The following is a 20,666-nucleotide window of genomic DNA, read 5'->3' on the forward strand; positions in this document are numbered from 1 at the left end:
GTGTAAATAAGAGTTTATATGTGTTGATAAAGGGAAATGCTCTGGCTTCACCTCAGCTGGCTGCAATAACAATCATTCAAAAGTAGAGTGTAGAAATCTTTGAATAAAGCAACCCAAAGTTTTGAAAAGCTAATTTAACTCTCCTGTTTTGTTGTTGGTCGAATTGATCCATTTTAAAGTAAAAAAAATCTAAAAACATATTTGCAACCCCCCTGCATGTTTATATTACATGGATACTGTTTGTGGGGTCAATTTGACCCACAGTCAAAGTGGAGGCTAAAAGGGGTCAGAATTGTTAAATACTAAATGTTTCTTCAAAACTGTGTGACATATTTCACCACAATCTCTTTCCAATGTACATAAAAAAGTTTTAACATGAAATTTCATTCAAAACGAGTGAGTTATCCTCATTGAACCATGATCTGTGAGAGTTAAAGAACACCAATGGACTAAATATTGATTTAAATGGTTAGTAATGGAGTTAATACTGAGATTTTAAAAAAAATGTTTATTGGGATTTTTTTGGGTTCTGACACTTTTGGATAATTAAATATGCCCCGGGTCAAATTGACCCAGGAACATTATTGTTGTCCCTAAAGAAATGAACATAACAGGAGGGTTAAATAATAAAACTGTTTTATTAACAGTCCTGAGAAATGCCAATTCAAAACAACTTTTATGAGTTGATATCACCGATCACTTCCTCAGACTTAAGAATAGAACTGATTAGTCTAATCCAGACTGCTGAGGCCACTGCTGGGTGAATGATTTATGTTCAAATACATATTCAGGAAATGGGCGGATTTTATCCAATCACTTACATTGACAATGCATAACGACAGATATGTTAGTGTACAGTAATAACATATAGTTTACACACTGACAGCTTGTTTGATGTTATATACAATTATGTTAAATGAAAAGAGTGAAACTGAACTGTAAGTTTAGCTATAAATTGCTTGCTTTGGTGTTTGCCGCCCTCTAGATGCAACTGGAAGTACTACAGCTTAACCCTCCTGTTATGTTCGTTTCTCTGGAACAGCAATAATGTTCCTGGATCAATTTGACTCAGGACATATTCAATTATCCAAAAATCCCACACATTAGTTTTTAACTCCATTACTAACCATTTAAATTCAGATGTAGTCCATTGGTGTTCTTTAGTTCTCACAGATCATGGTTCAATGATAACTCACTTGTTTTTCATTAAAATTCATGTTAAAACTTTTTGTTAATATACGTTGGAAAGCCCTAAATATAAATACAATATTTTTACATGACATCAATTTTTTTTAAATTTTATTTTACTTTTTTTGTTTGTTTTATGAAGTAATGTTGATAAATGAACACATCTCCTCTTCTGTCACATGCTGCCCAGATTTTTATGCTGCATTTAGCTGGTTTGGAAGGCATATAATGCCTAAAATAGACTTTAAAAAGGGTCAATTTGACCCGCAACATAACAGAAGGGTTAAGCAAATACATGCAATTATTATTATTACTGCCATCCTGACACTTTCTAACTGCATTTACAACAGGTATTTTCACCAGTAAAACTTAAAATCCTGATTATTATAAAAATAGCAGTCAGAAAGAAGCACTAAGTACTTTGCCACAGCGCTGAAAGTTATCAGTATTATGCAGTTTTGCTGTCTGGCAAATCGTGTACACCTGTTATTGATTAATTTTGAGAAACAAGCAACATTTTAATATTCGTAATAGTATTCCTTTTATAATATAATGCTATGACAAACAGCCATTGAAACACACGCATTCGTTTTTAATGTATGATGTTTATTAACTGTATGGTCATGCAAAAAATCCAGCATCCAATTGAAACTCAGAGTATAGACATATGTAGCCCCTTTGTAGTACAAGGTTACGATGCAATAAATGTACTTACATACAAGCTCAGCTTCTGCTAATCTTTTATGCTCTATGAGATAACAGTTGATTTGGATATCTCAGACGGAGCCATTTCATAACCTGGAGGATGCAAGTAACATAGATTTCCATTTCTTTATCAAGTAACAGTGAAAAATTACCAGAAAGTAGACATGCATATTTCTTCCATTTGTAAAACTGCATATATAGTGTTGCTGTTAAAGATTGTGGTTGTTAATTATCTCTTTTTAACATATGATTGAAGCATTTCAAGGATCTTCCCTTCAGTTCAGTCAGGTGCTTTAATCCAACATTTAGCAAACATTTGCCAAAGTATTTAGCAAATGTTCAATCAATGATGGTTCTTTTACTTCTGCAGATTTGCATTTTTAGAACTTGAGTTTTAAATGAAGCAAAAAAAAAACCAAAAACCACTGTGGATTGGATTTCTCTTGTAGGTAGTTGGTGCGATCAGCCCAGAGTTCATCTGTGTAAAGTTTATATTTGGTCACGTTTCCTATTTACAACTTTTAGACGGTTAAGTCCATACCCTGTCTAGTTAGTATGTGATCAGTAACATTAGAATGGATCTCAAGGATGCCTCAGCTGAAGCAGGAATGTCACTTTGTAAAGCTGCTATGGAGACAAAGAAAGGTCACTAACTTCAAATTCATGTGGAATTAAATTACTTCCACTGAATTCAAAACAGTCCCTTTGATAAATATTAAAATGTGAGTTTGTTTTATTGATCTTAAACACGGCCAAAACGTAATTCTGGTCATTCAGGTCAAATTGATCAAATTTAAAGCCAAAAAGTTGTTGAATTCAAATTGAAAAATCTGAATGATATCCTGCAGTTTAATTTTGTGCGTCAAATAACATAAGATGAACAAAATCAGTGACAACATAAAACCACAACAGAGGATTATTTTAAATCTTCAATTTAGGGACGATTTAATTTCAAAGTAAAATATTTCAATGCAGAGAATGAAGTGGCATTCAAAGTATTCTGTGCTTATAAGTGTCATTAAAGTGAAATGTATTGACCTTTCGTTGCCTCCATATGCTTCACTATCAGATGATTGGTTAGCTGGGTTGCTGTGTTCAGACTTTCAGCTCCTGTGTGCCTGTTATTACTATATCTGATGACCTACAGTCAGACATGTCTGGTTAATGAACCGTTTTAAAGGGTCAGTTCATCCAACATTTCCTCACTTAGCTCCAGCACCAGTCAGCCATGCAGATCACTTTGATTTCATGTAGAAGTTATACTTAAAAAAAATTGAACAGCAAAATCTCAGTTCTGTGCAGACACCTTCAAGTTACTGTGAACAGTTTTCATCAGAAATATTTTCAACAGTCACAATGGTCCCCATGTGGAAGTCTGTGAATTGTTCATAGTAACAGGTGCTGTTTGTGGAGGAGATTTTGCAGCTGGATTATAAATTTATGGTTCTTAGAATTAGAGTTTGCCTCTATTGTTGTGGAAAGGTGAAGCAATATCTAAAACCTGATTGATAAAATCCAGTGTCTGCATGGCTGGATGGTTTCCTCTAAGAAGCTCTCCTCCACACAGGCTGGTGACAATGAAGAGTGAGTTATATATGATAAAGAAACACTTGATCTATCAGCTGAAGTTATTGAGCTGCATGATGGGGAAATAAATCATAGTCGTGGTGATTGATTTTGATTTTGCAACAGTGGTTCCCAACTTGAGGTCACGATAAATCAGAGGGTCACAAGGCAATCTAATGTGAGGTCTGGTAAACAAAGATGTGTTCTTTTAAATTTGTTATTCCACTGAAATATGATCTACTACTCAGAGTAGCTTTAACAAGAGCGGAAGAGCAAATTAAAGTTTTTATCATTGTTAATTTCAGATGTTGTATCTTGGTACATCTCTGAGGCAGCCTTGTGAAATCACTACCTCCTTTCAAAGATTGGAAACAAGCAGAAACCTCCGGTCTAAAAATATGAGTCCAATGCGGAAGTGCTAAAAACTGCAGTTCATCAAGGATCCGCTTGAGGCTGGCTCCAGAAGTACCGGAAACCACATACACACCAATTCAAAAAAGCCGATCTTTACAGCAGAAATAAACATGTTTACAGTCTGGTACAAAAGACAAGTGTAGTCTGGATAGCTCATGGTAAATTTTTTTCTAAGTTTACCTTTTTTCTAACGCAGCAATTTTGAAGATATTGGGATTACGAGTCTTCCAATTAGAGACACAGCTGACTTGATTGACAGGTGGGAACACTAGCTGTTGGCTAGGAGGCTCAAAGCCCGCCTCGTTACGTAACAATCACTCGACAGCAGCAATATGGCTCCCACCAATGATTGGCCTCAAAACAGCGCTTCAGAAACAGATGGGTGACATCACGGATACTACGTCCCTTATTTATACAGTCTAAGATTGGAAACCACTGTTACACAAGAGACCATTAAAGAGTGTAATGTATGAGTGGGCTCACTGCACCAAGCTGCCTCCTCTTCAGACTTCACAGGTTCAGATTTGACTGATTTTGACTAAGCAGAGCAGAGCGGGAAAGCACAGGTGTAACTATGTGAGACGGTTACTAAAAGAGAAGTCAAGACAGTTTTTAAGAATTAAGATCAATCAATACCCTTTCACTGTCAGTGATTAGAAGATTGTAACTGAGAATGCATCATACATGCATTTCTGCCCTGTTCTGGCTTTTAATTGGGTGTACTGTTCAAGTGTATGAGAGTTGTATTTGTCCAATTGTTGAAATTTCAATTAAAGTGAGGTTTTTCCTTTGTTAAATAAACCCACCTCAGGGTGATATCATGATCCAAACAGAGAGACAGACAGCCTTTAGTGATGTCATGGTTTACACCAGTGCTTTTCCTGCTCCATCACCTCTGTGGTTGAAGTTTTTTCCTAACTTCATCATCAATTAAAAAGGGAAATACATCTTAAACAGCTGGCTGCTCCCTCTAATGCCTCATTTTAAGAATCCTGTAAAGTGTAACTGTATTTTACTCTCAAACATCCCCATGACTGTGTGACACACAAAGAAAGAAAAAACACTTCATCAGATTGGGCCACAGCACAAACAGAACCACTGAGTCATAAAAATACATCACGTAGTTTAAGTTCTGGTTGGTCGTTATGGTAGGGGGGTTTGTGGGAGTGGGGGGCACAGTTTTGATGGCATGTCACAGGAGCACAGGTGACTGATACAGGAGGGCGGGTCTCACATATGGATCACAACGATTTTTAAAATCTGCTGGACTGCGTCAGCGTCAGCGTACAAACATAGACGACGGTGTCTGATGATCTGAAGCCTCACTCTGGTGTTAGCATGAGTTACTATGGAGCAGCGAAGCACAACAGGACAGACGACAAGCTTCCACGACCTCGGCCGGTACAAAGTCACACACTCACAAAGTTTGTACGACACAGTGCAAAAACGACACACTGACACACAGATATGTTAGTCCTCTTTAAAGGGAGAATCTTCAGACTCATGTGCTTTTACAGTGTTGTGAAATCAAATATCATCAGCCACAGGAGTGTGTGAGGTGTTTCCACCTGATTATTCAGCATTCAGTGTGTGTGTGTGTGCGTGTGTGCGTGCGTGCGTGCGTGCGTGCGTGTGTGCGTGTGTGCGTGCGTGTGTGTGTGTGTGTGTGTGTGTGTGCGTGAGGGGACGACAGGGGACAGTAAAAAAAAGGGTCGTGGCAGTCTCAGCCTCCGTTCATTTTAACCCCACGTTTTTTACAGTTCTTGCTAAAACAATTGATATAAATCTCAACATTAAAACACTAAGAGTTCAACATTTACAACAGAATCTGTGACAAAAGGAGACAAAATCCATTGATTGCCATCAGCTATGGTCCCACAGCCCTTTAGTAGGCAAAGCCCTCACCCTGTTACACCTTCTTTTTTGGTCCAATCCAACGGCTGCATTCCCTTTTTAACATGCTTTTATTTTTAGTGCCAGGACGTCACACAGCAAGCCAAGACAGACGACACACACACTTTAAAAACACAACAGGAGACAGGCATAAGGGTGACATCATTATCATCATCACACGACGTGGTGCTACGAAGACAGCAATGGGTAGATTTAAGGAGACAGGAATGATGGAAGTAAAGGGACAGAGGTAGGAGGGAAGGAAGGAAGGATTTAGGCGAGCGTAACCCTGAAGTTGCAAAAAGGTTCACTCCCACAGAAGAGAGAACACAACAGCATCGAGTCTCAAGTATCTGTGCAAAAACAGTGCAGGCCAAAGTTCATGCTTCACGTCAAAAAACACACAAAAACAGAGCAAAGGAATCCCCGAAAGTTGTCTGGGAGTGTGTCCGTGCTTTCAGGTTAGGTAGTACAGAGATATGAGGGGCTGGTGACCCCACCAAACAACGCAGGGGTAGACAGGTGAAGGCCTTCTGCAACTTCAGGATGAGCTGACCTGGACTTTGTTTTTAAAGTTTAAAGGAGGCTCAACTCGAAAGAGAGGCTGGAGCACAGGGGCCTCGAGTGTGTGTGCGTGTGTGTACGTGTCTGTGTGTGTATTTACACCTCAGGACAACAAAGCAGAACAAAAACACCAACTTGCATGCTTATCTCCCCTCCCTACACCCCTTAATTTAACTCTGGTTTCCCCTTTTCTCACCTATATAAATATCTAATTATACACAACTCTGTTAAATTAAGTCCCCAGCTTGATTAAAAAGGATCCTTTGTCAACACAAAGTTATTTAAAATACATCATTCAAGAGATAAAAACAAACAGCTTCATGACACATCATACAAAAAGACAAATAAAAATAAAGGTCCCTTCAGTAACGTATTACAACGTCTAAACCCTTTAAAAACATTGTGTGCATATACTCAAACCAGACACAAAAATGGCTGTTAAATTATGATATTAAGTAGATATTATTTGTTTCCTTCCCCACACACATAAACCTGTTAAATGAAAAACTAACAACGCTTCTATTGAAGTAGACCTTCTGCTGTTTTCCAGAGACAGAACAGAAAAACATCACACTTTCCACGTTTAACTTGCAGCTCCGTCCGCATTCACGGTGTGTGTAAAAGTGTTTTTTCTGTTATATAGATATATTTATATTTTTAACATGTTAATACTTTTTCCAGACAGCAGACAAAACAAAGAAGGGGGGAAATAAAGGCCATGGGAGACAAGGCGCAGGACAGCATCACCCCCGTGTCGCCCCAGAAACATGCACCTTCTGCAAGACAGGGGCTGACGTCAGCCGGGCCCCACCCTCCTCTAGCCAGGGTTCAGACTGGATCAGTGTTGGTCGGTGTGGTCAGTCGCTCAGTCAAAGCTTTTGAAATTTAAAAGTTAGTTTTTCTTTTTTTTTTAAATTTATGATAGATTTTCCCAACTTTTATGTTTTTGATAAGTTTTCCAAGCAGCCTCTTCCCGGCCAGGATCCAGGTACCAATCCGACCACGGAGAATAAATGCTCCAAACAGCTTTATAGTTCAGGCAAAGCTGGAGAGAGAAGATGAGACTGTTAGTATGCAAACTGTTCACCTGGATCACAAGGGTAAGAAAAGCATTATTAGCCCTCCATTAGCCTCTGTCTAATGACTGAAAGCTGAGTAATAGTAATAATAATAATAATAATAATAATAATAATAATACATTTTATTTATAAAGCGCTTTTCTAAAAACTCAGAGACGCTGCACAAAGGATAAAACATCGTATAAAACAACAGAATGATTAAAAACATGAATATAATACATTTAAAAACAATCATACGATAAAAGCAGTGCTAAATGAGGTTTTGGTGAGTGATTTGAAGGTGGACAGGTTGGGGCAGTTTCGAATGTTAAGTGGTAAGGCGTTCCAGAGGGTGGGGGGCGGCGACAGAGAAAGCTCTGCCCCCCCCTGGTTCGGTGCTTGGTGTCAGGTGGTAGGGAGAGGAGGTGGGCGTTGGAGGATCGGAGGTTACCGGAGGGGGTGTGGTGATGGAGCAGGTCAGTGAGGTAAGAAGGGGCCTGGTTATGGAGGGCTTTGTGGGTGAGGAGGAGGATTTTAAAATGTATGCATTGTTTGATAGGGAGCAAGTGGAGGTTTTGGAGGACAGGGGTGATGTGGTCACAGGAGCAGATGTGGGTGAGCAGGCGGGAAGCAGAGTTCTGGATATATTGTAGTTTGTTGAGTTTTTTTGAAGGAAGGCTGTAGAAGATGCTATTGCAGTAGTCGAGTCTGGAAGTGATGAAGGTGTGGATTAAGCGGTGGAAAATGAGAGAGATGGACGGAGACGGGCGATATATCTAAGGTGGAAGAAGGCGGTTTTGGTGATGTGCTTGATGTGCTGTTCCAGAGTAATGTAGCTTTAAAAGAAAATGTAGTTCAGTAAAAACCCTCAGGTGATAGACATAACCTGTGCCAAGAGCTTATTCGGTCCACAGTACTCCTTAAAAGCACCATCAAACTGTTACTGCACCAATCACACTGTAGTAATAGTGAGGTGTTATCATCTCACCTAGGCCTGGGCCACCAGTTCACTGCAGGGGTGCCGCTGGTGCTCCTGAGCAGTGGAAGTGCACATTGAGCCATTTGGCTTCCCGGCGGTGCCACACACGCGTCTCCTCTGACTGGCAGGAGCGCGGCCTGCCCTGGCTGTCGATGTACTGCGTCAGGCGGATGTAGGCAATGCAAGCGGCCTCTTCTCCAATCAGATGGACGTGGGGGTTGAGGATGGTGGTATGGACTGGTTTGCTGTTTTTACTCAGTACTGTGGGGATGACATGTACACCTTTGCTGTTTGTAAACTAGACTTGTGGAGCTAAATAACTGAAGTTACAAGGGTTAAATCATTAACTGCTTACTGATCGGTAATAAGATCACAGTCTGAACTTCTGTCAGCAGAGACCAACTCTACTTCTCACTGTCTCTGGATTTAAAAGGAAAACAAAGCACCACAGACACCACATGAAGCAAACTCACAGTTCTCAAAGTAGAACTTGTGGAAGTCCATGCCCTCCACCAGGTTTCCGAGGGCTTCTGGTTCAAAAGAAGTCAGTCCAGGGTCGCAGATTCTTCTGTCAGAGGAAAGTAAGAATCAATAAACTTACGCTCAAGAGTTTATCTCACAGAGAGTGCTGAAGGTTGCAGATCAGCTGACATGACTTTTAAAGCTTTAGTGAGATGAAGGGTATGATGATTTCCAAGATGGAAAAGACTGATGACTTTTACACATCTTCTTTCTGTTTAACTGCAAATGAAAACTCACGTGTAAGCTTCAAAGTCCCCATTGTTGATGGCTTCGATCAGCTGCTCCGTCATCTTTATGATCTCCTGTTTACGAGCTGATAGCAGGAAGAAAAAGAGAGGTAGAGGGCGAGAAAACCAGGAAAGGTTAAAGGACTGTCAGAAAAGATTTTATGGGTGAAAATACAAATATCACACATCATGCATTCTCTGAGCTACCTTTAATCTGCGGACACTTTAACAGAATAGGAGAACAGCCTTGGGTATAATCGCCTGATATCTAGAGTCATCCTGTGCTAAACACACCAAACACACTGTAAACTCTGAATGTGGATCACACTGTCCACAGTGTGTGATGCTGTTTGACATGCAGGTCAAAGTGTTTATGAAACCAGAATCTTCTTAAATGAAGAACTCTTTTTAGCATTCCTCACTTCCTACAGATGTAACCTACTTTTTTTTTTATTTGAAATCCCAAATCTCTACAATAGGATATCTATGACAATTCAAAATATAGTATACTTTCTGCTACTCACCACTGCACTTTATCATATTATTTTAGCCTGTACATATTAGTCATGCCTATTTGTTGTTATTTTGTATTTATGGCTGATGTTATTATTATTTTTATTTTATTTTTATTTGTAGGTCTTATTCTTACGCCTTGTACAAAGAGAGCACAGTTTACCAAAGTCAAATTCCTTGTGTGTTCAAGCATACCTGGCCAACAAAGCTGATTCTGATTCTGATTCTGATTTCAACAATCTGCAATCCTCAGTCCAAGGATACAGTTCTTAAATGTAACTATTTTTTCTGGAAAAGTGCAATATGTGAAAACTTGAGGAATAAAAAATGTTGTTTTTAAAACACCAGCCAAAAATGAGTGACCAGAAATGAATTAAAAAAAACATTTTATCCCCAGTTTAGTCTCTGTATACCCAGTTTTGTTCATGTCTCTGTCTATTTATTTATTTATTTATTTGATTTATTCCTATTGTTATTTATTTATTTTCAAATATATTCTTATTAGGTTTTTCTGCTGTATACATCAATCAAAAAGTGCATGTTACCCAGTTTTATATTTTTACAGACAAAGAAGAACACATCGTACAATGACAACCACAAGAGTCCAATCCAATGTGTTCTGAAATGTTATCTTAAAAATAAGAAACAGGAAGGACTCATGAATGAGAAAGAATATATATACATAAAATAAATAAATAAATAATAAATTAAAAAAATTAAAAAAATTTCAAACAAAATCTTGAAATGAATTTCTACAACTTGCTCTACAAAACATATATTACATTAGTCCTCAAGAGAGCGAATACAATTTACAAATGACAGAAAATGACCCTTATGTTATTTATTATATTTTTCTAAATGTATTGATGTATTTATTTAATCTTTATTCATTCATCATTTTATTTATGTATTTATTTATCTATCTTTGTATTTATTGTATCTTTGTATATTTCTTTCTTTCTTTCTTCATTTCATCTTCAATTTATTTTTATTTTTGTCTGTTTGTTTTGTTTTCTAAACCCCCTGAACACATAAATATGTTGAACCATTAATACTATTATTTTTAGTTTGATCCTATTAAGCTGATAACTTGCTGTATGTTGGCTGAAAGATGAAAATATGACACACATATTTGGCTCAACTACTTAAAGCTGCTGTGAGGAACTTTTGTTATGTATCGGTTCTGGCGCCCCCTTGTGGACAAAGTGATACCTCTTATCTCTTGTCCTTTACATGCAAAAGTAGTGTTTTCAACAAAAAACTCATCCTGTTGTCTTGTAACAGTCAACCTTATCAGGCAATGTAATTGTTTTCCATGAAACATTAAAATAAAGGCTGTTTCTGAAGCGAGATGTCCATCATCTGGTCTGAAACCTACCCCCTCAGGGCGGTTTCAGGGATTAAAAATGACAACAGAGAAGGTGTCAATGTTGCTGCTGATGGTCTTGTTTGCTATTAAAGGTCATAAAGAGGCATCAGTATCATTTTCAGTCTGTTTCTCAGCCAGTTAAAAACTCCTCACAGGGCCTTTAAGGGGTAATATCATATATCAATCAGCATGTAGACTTTGTATTTCACAGCAGTTTTAAGCTTTTATAAAAGCTACTAATCGGCTGTTTTTTTTATCAGATCCAAGACATCAGAGCATTTCTTGGGGAAATCATATACCTCAATCTAAGTAATCTCTCTTTAAGAAAGCTTACAATCTGTGGACACATGCGAAAAGTAAATTTGGGAAAGCCATTGCTAACTTCTGGTGAGTTGCATGTTAAAAGTTTTCAAAATATCAGATCTCTAAATATGGCTAAATTAAACAGTTTAGGAAAAAATAAAGTAAACTGACAGACTCCAAAATTACTTCCCAATGCACACAAAAACCGAGATCAATAGAGGTCATCATATTCATCTGAAAAGGGTCAAATCTCTGAGTAAACCAATACAATTCCTCTGATTGAGAGAATAAGGCAAAAAGTCAAGAAATGTTTATCAGGAAGACATCACACCAGAGACAGGCAAAAAACATGCAAACACACTCCATATCTGTGCATTTGACAGAACAAAAACCTGCAGACGTGAGCACACATTAAAGGAAATCATTATTCTATTTCTTAAACTAATGAGCAGCTGCTGAGCCACAGAAGCCAGTTATCAAATCCTCCACACCTGCACGGAGTTCTTTGATTACTTCAGGTCCTAAAAGTTAGGAGCATGAACACTGCTTCAGGAGCACAACCTGCACACCACACAACCTGCCTGGCACTTACTCTGCTGGGGTTTACAGCTGCTGCCTGCAGGGGGCGACAGAGTGGTCTCAGGGCAAGAGCTGTTAGCTGGACTGGTCTGAGGAACACTGGGGCTGCTACCAGCCTCCTGTAGGGGACGAGCTGCAAACAGCCATCCCAGTAAAACAAAGTTATATTTAGCAAACTGAGAAGCCAAGTCTGGAACTATTCACATGGCATTAAATGTTGCTTATTCTGCACAAAGTAAATCAAGAGGTCATTAAAGGAAATAAGACTCCAGACACTCAGATATAGAAGGGGGACAGGAGATTGTAGTCAGGCTTTGGTGTCAGTAGATGGCAGCACAGGAGAGTGGAGCAGACTGGTGCAGACATTTGGAGGCAAGCAGCAGAGAGAAGGCGGTTTGTTTTCTCTTATTCATGCATTGCCTTTTTTTTAAAAAAAACAAAGAGTCTTTTTCTGCTTGTGGGGGTAGACTTGTTGCAACAGACAGTTGCAGGGTTTTGAGAGGAGAAGGTCAGCACACAGAGGGCAGAGCTGAGAAGTGAGTCAGGTAAACTGCTGCTGACTTACAGGTGGGTGGTGGGCAGGGAGGAGGCAGGGTCTTGGTCTGCTCCTCAGCAGTACTGCACAGGCTTAGCACTGCGCTGTCTTTGCTAGTAGACTCACAGGGAGCTGCTGCAGCCATCACAACAAAAACACACAAACACAGACTGACAGAGAGCCTGAGAGGATGTCTGCCATCAAGACGGGGCTCATCAGAAGTTCAAACATTTTCAATTATTTGAGTTGTGTATAGTCCATTTATTAATAAGTGAAACACAGGAGGTTAATTTAAAACATTTTTAATAATTGATGTGTTCATTTCAAATTCTAAAAAAATATTTGATAGCATCAGATTTTTAATCTGAAGATTTTATTCTTTCTTTTTTTAAATATGTAGGTAAACTTTCTTCAACTTTATCTATCCTAAAGTGTTTCATGTGGTTAAACAATTCAATCCACTATCAGGAAAAATGCACTTGTATAAAATACCGCACTGAAGAAGGCACGGACATATAAAGAGCACTGAGGTGGAAATCAGAAACATGTGAAGTCAGCTTATTCAGACACCAGAAAGTAAGAAACAAATGAGCTCAACAAGCCACACATGTAGCCAAACCTCTCAAGTCACATGTCCTCCAAAGTGAAAAACATGTATGAAGCTTTATGCATCAGCAAGAGGGCACTGTGAATCAGCGATCTGTTGTAATACCTATCACTGAATGCAAACAGAGCTCAGTGTGAAAGTAGAGTGAGAGTCAAAACAGGTTTCAGCACAAGTTAGTTTGACTTGAGAGTTTATACATAACTTGAAATAGAGCTACATCTGCATCAGCAGGTTAAAGTCTTTTCTGAATTCCATTTTCCTTGGCAGCAGAAGGAACAGAAGAGACATAATGACAAAGCAAAGGAAACTTTCTGTCACTGATCAATACAGACAACCTGATATGCATTAATGACATCATCCAAAGGATTCAATGCAAACAAGCATAGCTGCCAGGACTTTCCTGAACACGCATTGAGGTGAAGCCTCGCCCTACTTTAACAATGATTTGACACACTTAACTTCGTCTCTAAGGGGTGACTGTGCAACTTATCACAGTGAGGTGTTAATTATCAAACAAGGTAGCAGTCTGCATTAATTTACACTCACTCTTAGAATAAGACTTGCAAATAGCTGGAGCTGTAGCCTGCTGAAGAGACTGTTGGTCACTTTTTCCTGTAACTCCAGCACACCAACAACCAGTGACATTTCCTTTGTTGACCTTGTGACTTGGCATTGGTAGGGGAACTTCATTTGTATATGGTGGAGCTAAATCAATCTATCAGTGTTTAAGTTTGTATTTCAGCATAGACCAGAATAATAATTTCACGTCCATAAGCAATCAACCTTAGACAAACAGGAACAACAGCCTCTCCTTTGCATGTCAGTGATGATCTGCTGCTATAAGATCGAGTGCTGGTAAACCTGCAGAAAGCTGCCCTAAGTAACTGGATTAACTGTGCTGGTGAGCCACAGGTAGCTCTGTCCTTCTCACTCAACTGAAGACACTGAGTGTCATCCCTGACCTGGAGGCGATGAATTTAAGGCTTAAGCACTGTTTGATTCAGGCATGAACACACTCGCGTAAATAATGCACAAGTACCCACGAGGTAAGTTAGGCAATAGTGAATGTGAGATGTGTGACATCAGAGGGATCCAGTGTGTAACTCTGGAGGTAGATGATGTTCAGACACCTTTGTGATACAACCTTGACTAAAAGCCTCAAGTGATCATTTTTAATATTTAAAATGTCATATCTTGTTTGTAAAATAATATAATTATGTTAAAAATAGTGTTGGGAATACAAAATATTCATGTTTTCACACTTCAATTGTTTCTCTTGTTACTTTCTCTGTGAACTTAATCATGTACCAAGCACTTTGATTATTTAAAACACTGATCTCATCTAGTATTGAATGGAACTATTCTAACCCTGCAACTAGGAAAGTGAAATAAACTGCTCTTTTTTTAAAAACTAGAAATGGCAAAACTAAAATCTATACAGCTAACAATCCTATCTAGATCAAAACTTTCATTTAGGGTGACAAATTTGCCTTAAGCTGTGCTGCAAAAGCAGTGTTTAGAGTTCCTGACTTCCTTGAATGCATCAGAAAATAACAGTCCAACCTCCATTTAACAAACAAGTAAAAAAGTATTTAAAATGTATCTACTTAAGACCCATTAATGGCATGTGAATCACAATAAAATCTGTTTCTTTGAGGGTTCTGGAGTAAGCCAGGTTGAAGAATCTGTGTAACTTACTATTTACAGTGAAACTGAGAATCACATATCAGAGAGGGCTCACCTGGTGGAATAGCTTAGAGCAAAAATATTGCTCTAAGCTATTTTCCACTAGGAGCTAAATTGTGCCAGCTTGATTATTGTCTGTCACAGAGGTCAGAGATGTTCAAATCCTACACATCATGGTTTGAATCACCCTGACAGTACCTGGAATTACCTCAACTAAACAGTGAAGAAAAACTCTGTCTAATTGCGAGGTTGATACGATATTAAGTGATTTTAAACAGCATGCAGAGAAGGTGAAAGTTGGACAAGTACCTTTCCTACCTTTCATCTCCTCCTCTTCTGTGTTATTGCAGCTCTCTGTGGAGCCCTGTCAGACAGGAGAGAGGAGAGAGAGAGAGAGGGAAAGATAGAAAAGGGGATTTGGAGGAAAAAGAAAGCAGAAATACAATAAATCATTTGTTAATGTGTTAGTGAGTCATGGCCGGGATGCTTCAGACACTTTGCGCATACGATGCACAGACAACCTGACAAACAGATGGAAGGGTGGACGACTCCCTCCCAGGAGCACACACCAGCCAGGACAGCAGCGCAGAGAGCCACACATATTAGAGTGACAATGTGTGTGAGTAGTTTTTAAATTGCTAGTTTTAACATGTCGGAGTGTTTGAGTGCATGTTAGTGTGTTCGTGCTTTTCTAAAAGAAGTGCAGCAAGGTCTTGGTGAGAAAGAAGTCAGTAGAATATCGTGAAACAGCACTGCCATTTGAATATGTAGTGATACAAATATTTAGCAAGCTAAGACTCTAAAATAACAAGAGCATGAAGGTCAGTTCCTGTTTTAGCAGAAAGTCTGATGTGAGTAATTAGATATGTAGTTGTCCATGTGCATGTGTCCCTGTTAAATATGGTGTATGTAGGATTTTCTGTTGCATTCAAATTTGAAAATAACTTAATGTTACATAGATACTGAAGGGTACCACTAAAATGATTTGATACTTTTACAGTGTTAATTATAAGGAATTATAAGCAAGTGTATTAGTAATGTTTAATATCAAAGACGACCTCTTCTTTTGTATAAAAGTTTTAAGGAGCCCTTTGCCAAATAGAGGAAACTGGTACTCTCTCTCTAACTTTGTTGTAAGCTAATAGAAAAACAGTATCAAGTGCTATATTACAACTTATATAGTTACTTAGGGATGCACTTGAAAGCCTGAGACTGAAAGAATAATTTAGATAAACAAAAAATAATTTATTAAATCTGATCAAAGAAAAATCCAAAACTTTAAGTTATATTGTACATTTCTTTTTCGGTGATAAAGTTTTTTTTGTTTTTTTTTAAATGAACTAAAAAATTCAAATGTCAATGTTTTAAAATCTTAAAAGTTGTTTGGGTTCTTTATTTTGTTTGATTGTCTGAGGACTTTGTTAAATATTTTTGAACGGTGCTATATAAATAAAGTCATAATTGTAATTATAATTATATATTTAAATATTTTTATATTTATATTATTATTTATATTATTATTATTATGATTATTGAGTGTAGTATTATAATAATTATCGTTATTGTTATTAACATTATTGTTGTTATGATTATTATAAGCTGTCTAGATTAATTTGATATCTGTGTAAGTAGCATGAAACCTCAAATTTAATTCAGGCACATTGAAGAGCTCTGATTGGTCAGCTCCTTTGCTTTGGCAGGATCTGTAAGGCTCCCTTATTAAATTCAAGTATTAATTCATCATTTAAAGACATAAAAGTGTACAAAAGTATTATTAAAAAATCTAATAAGCTTCCTGTTAAATTTCATCATGCATTATTTATAAAGATAAATATGCTTTTTTGAATCATTGATTATAATTAAACACTGGTATACATTCATACATTCTAGTGGCACCATAAAAGTTCACCTTCATTACTAACAGGAGCTGTACTGATCTGCCGCCAGTTTTAAAGGGTTCAGAGCATTTAATTCTCCAGTGAAATTCCCTCTGGTAATCAGGAAGAGAAATGATGAAACACGCCGACAGAAGCCAGCTCACATTAGGTGCACAATGAGGCGTAGAGAGTCGTTACGGTCGTTTTCGACAGAGATGTATGGAGTAAATTTAGAGAAAATCCTCCACGAGTTCCCTGCGAGTGTTAGTAGTGGCTGGTGGCCAGAGGTGGGAGAAGGAGGGGCTTACCTTGGTGCCGTCAGCTGGGTTGTGTACAACAGTTGTCTGGGCTTCCTGGGGGGAGGTAGGAGACACTTTACCATGCAGGGAGGGAATGAGTGGATGGGGTGGGGGCACCAGGGATGATGCCAGGGAATACCAATGTATTCAATGACCACAAATATACAACACAAAAGCATGTGCGCACACCAAAACAACGCTACAGCACTGAGGCTGTGATTGAGTAGATGGATGTAGATGTCAAGGCGCTCAGTGTCAGTTCATTCAACTCTTCACCAGCATTGTGGCCTAATAATGTTTAACAGTCTCCAAAATGAATGAAAACAGTACTAGACAATCAAAGCAGCTAAACACATATTCACACACCAGGGCCAAGACTGAGAAGGAGGGAAATATCCAAGTTGGCATCTAATAATACCTAAAGTAAAAGTAATGTATCAATGAACCTAGGCTCAAATCTGTAGTCTACTGCTTTATTACTTATACTGACTTGTTTCTGAAAACAAGCTTTTAAAGGAGCACCACAGGTTGGATATCTCACTTCCCCTCATCAACTTTAACCCTTTCCCAGAAACATTCAACACAAAGCAGTAAAGAAGTTCGAAGTACAGCATTATGTGGAAAATCAAATCAACCGAAGTACTATAAGCTAGTCCGTCACACACTCAGGATCCTTACCTCAATCAATACCAGACCTAACATCCAGGAACTACAACTGCAGAAAATGCAGCCCCTCAGAGGAAATATTGGTTAATGGTGATGTTTATTTTTGGCATTTGAATCATAGGGACAGTGGCGATATAGCAAAATGTTGTAATTTATGTAACTAACTCCTGAGATACTGGGGAGGCAGACAGGAAGGAAAAGTAACCCTGAGTACAATGCCTCAGTGTTCCCAGAGAGTTACATGAGAAGGTTGATACCTCTGTTAAGGTTGAATGTGCTTCAGCATGTCTTATATATGGCTCAATCACTTCACCTATATTAACACAGGGGCTGCATCCTCGTACAATAATGGTCTCTCTGTTACCCATCCACTCCAGCTCCTGTTTTACCCAGAAGTCATTTACAAACCTCACACATAAATTTTTTTTATAATGGCTTAGATTTGATGTAGCAAAGGTTCAGAGTTTACATTTATGAGCTCTGCTTTAGAATGAATAGAAGAAACCTGTTCCCCATCCAAAAACAAATCTCAGGTGACAAATTTGAACACACAAAGGAGTCTTCAAGATTTGGCAGAGCAGAACTTGATTGAAGTGTCTGCTGTTGTATCACAAAATGAAAGTCATTTGTCTTCCTGTCAGTGTTGTGTTCTGTGTTAAATAAATATATATGTGTGGCTGCAATCGCTCTGGGTAAAACACAAGCCAGGAGAGACGCTCTCGGGCTCGAACCAGTGATTCAATTTTGAAGTTGTCAAATCCACCGCCAGCATCACAGTTTGTGTTCAACAGAGAGGCAAAGAGGCAGAGGATGAAGGATGAGAGAGAAAGAGAGAGGATGAAGTCTAGAGAAGATTTAGCTTATCATGAGATGTGACCAAAAGATGAGGAGGAGATAGAACTTAACACTAAAAAGATGAAAAAGATGACATGATGACATAAAAAGCAAAGTGAGAGAAAACAAATAGAGATGAGGTACCATTGGTGCTGTAGATGACATGCTGCTGTCTTTGGTGCTGCTGCTGCTTACTACACTGTTATTACTGTTGTTCCCCTGCGACTGGGGCAAAGAAACACAACACAGAATGACTCCCACTGTGCAATAAACCAAGCTATGCTAATCTAAAGTGGAGAACAGGAATGTGGCAAACACAGCCATAAACAAACATTACACTTATTATATATTAGTTTAAACTGCACAGCTTGAGAGTGGGGTTAAATACCAAACATATTAATTTAATATCTATGTTAAATCGGACACTTCCTTGTTTGTGCATTGTCATTTTTGTATTCTCTTGTATTCCTGCTATGCACTAAAATGATTCCTTCAATCTGCAACATAACCATTGACAGTGAAGCTAACCTACTTCTAAACTTGTTTAATTGATTTAGGTCCTTTACTTTCTCTCTTACAGATTTCCATCAAGTGGTTAAAGAGATCTTTAAGTCTTTAGCATCCTGGTGCACGCCTGTATTTAGTCTCTGCAACTTTTGCAGACATAAAACAGCATTGAAAAAGTAGAAATACACAATAGTTAGTCAGCAAATACATTTGGAAAAAAAACATCAGAATAAATTTTGTTTTTGTTTCCTGTCTAATAAAGTAAGTTGATCAAAATCTGTGAGGAAAAGAAGAAACCACAAGCTTGTTCCTAGGACGAGCAGTAAAGCCTGTTCCTGGCACCAACACAGCAAAAGTGTGTGTAACTGAGTCAGAGATTCATTTTACAATTGATTCCAGCTCAGGTCTGTGCATGCAGTGAAAGGCCTTGATGACAAGTTTTTCTGTTATTGAGGAGAACAGTTTGTGTGTGTGTGTGTGTGTGTGTGTGTGTGTGTGTGTGTGTGTGTGTGCGTGTGATAATATCGACCTTATTTTATTTTATTTCCCTTCTTTATCTTAAGCGAAGCCAACTCTAACACAGTACTTAACGCTATTTGACCCAGAGCTCTGACAGTCCCTGTTTATCACTATAACTGAAACTTGATAAGTCAACCTTCAGTTGTATGTATCTGTATGCATACGTATGCATGTGTGTGCATATGTGTGTTTGTATGTAAATATATGTATTTCTATTTATTGTATTACTTCTCTTCGTTTATTTTCTCATCTAAAATTTTCTTCATGTGTTTTCTATTAATTTATCTGTTTTTTTATTCATTTTATTTCTAATATTATCAATTTTATTTTATTTCATTTCACATGTCTGAGCCCCTGTTTGATTGCATTTGTTTTGTCTTGTTGTTACATTAAAAAGTTACAAATAAAATAAAATAAAATGAATAAAAAATAAACCTTCAGTCCAACCACAATAAAGTGTTGGCTTGCCAATAACATGATTAATCACAAACAAACAAACAGACAAACAAACAAACAAACAAACAAACAAACAAAATAAAAAAGTTTGAAAAGATTTTCAAAGACTAAAGTGTTGAGAAAGTTGCAGTTTGATACTGTGCCATTGTGAAACAAATAAAAAATGCTCAGCATAAGGAGTCTATTAAATTATAGTATCAGCATATAACGGTTATTTCTGTAGGTGCAGTGATACTGACTGTAAACAGTGTGTTTATAAATTGTCTGCATATATCCATTATTTTTAATGCTGTTGAAGATTAGATTTTTTTTTTACAATCAGTTAAAAGTAAATCACGAAGAAGCAAAATACTCGAGCTGGAAGAGCATTATCATCAAGTCAATTAATAACCTCCTGAGGTCAAAGTGATGTCATCAGAGGCTCAATCATACCTCTCAACAGAGGGTGTGTAACATACTTGAGGTGTGCAGTCTGGCAAACACGGGCGCTTAAAAGGCAAAAATATAGTGTCTGTAACAGGGAAATGCAGCTTGACCAAAACTAGGGAGGAAAAAGGACATCTCTGCTGCTTCTGCGGCGTTTGATTTTTTAAATATAAAGTGCAGCCTTTATGGAAGTGTAGTTGTAGTATGCGTCTACTATGCTATCATTCCTTGTCTACCCAAACACTTATTTTGGTCATGCTTCATTACAAACTGCAAGCTAGAATTGTGGTTCAGCTGTGCGATGACAGATGGAGTGTATGATCTGAACAAGAAAACACAGTTTGAGCTGGACTCTGCCTCGGGCTGACCGGAGG

The 20,666-nt window shown here is 38.0% G+C and overlaps 1 protein-coding gene across 8 annotated transcripts in view; it reads right to left on the reverse strand.

Annotated features, from left to right (window-relative positions):
• Positions 1 to 1,773: 1,773 nt before the first annotated feature.
• Positions 1,774 to 20,666, reverse strand: part of LOC117811598 (calcium/calmodulin-dependent protein kinase type II subunit gamma) — an 88,793-nt gene continuing 69,900 nt past the window's right edge. The window contains exons 14-22 of one of the 8 annotated variants that reach the window (XM_034681970.1): positions 18,529 to 18,609; positions 16,894 to 16,938; positions 15,027 to 15,072; positions 12,446 to 12,550; positions 11,894 to 12,013; positions 9,127 to 9,202; positions 8,841 to 8,935; positions 8,377 to 8,628; positions 1,774 to 7,375 (exon numbers count right to left, since the gene is read on the reverse strand). In XM_034681970.1, coding sequence (XP_034537861.1) covers positions 8,396 to 8,628; positions 8,841 to 8,935; positions 9,127 to 9,202; positions 11,894 to 12,013; positions 12,446 to 12,550; positions 15,027 to 15,072; positions 16,894 to 16,938; positions 18,529 to 18,609 — 801 coding nt within the window. In that variant the 3' untranslated portion in view covers positions 1,774 to 7,375; positions 8,377 to 8,395. Of the gene's footprint in view, positions 7,376 to 8,376; positions 8,629 to 8,840; positions 8,936 to 9,126; positions 9,203 to 11,893; positions 12,014 to 12,445; positions 12,551 to 15,017; positions 15,073 to 16,893; positions 16,939 to 18,528; positions 18,610 to 20,666 lie in introns of all 8 variants that reach the window. The other 7 variants (XM_034681969.1, XM_034681971.1, XM_034681973.1 and 4 more) reach the window with 7 other exon arrangements.

The sequence above is a fragment of the Notolabrus celidotus genome, chromosome 4 (genome assembly GCF_009762535.1).
Source record: "Notolabrus celidotus isolate fNotCel1 chromosome 4, fNotCel1.pri, whole genome shotgun sequence".
Lineage (NCBI taxonomy): Eukaryota > Metazoa > Chordata > Actinopteri > Labriformes > Labridae > Notolabrus > Notolabrus celidotus.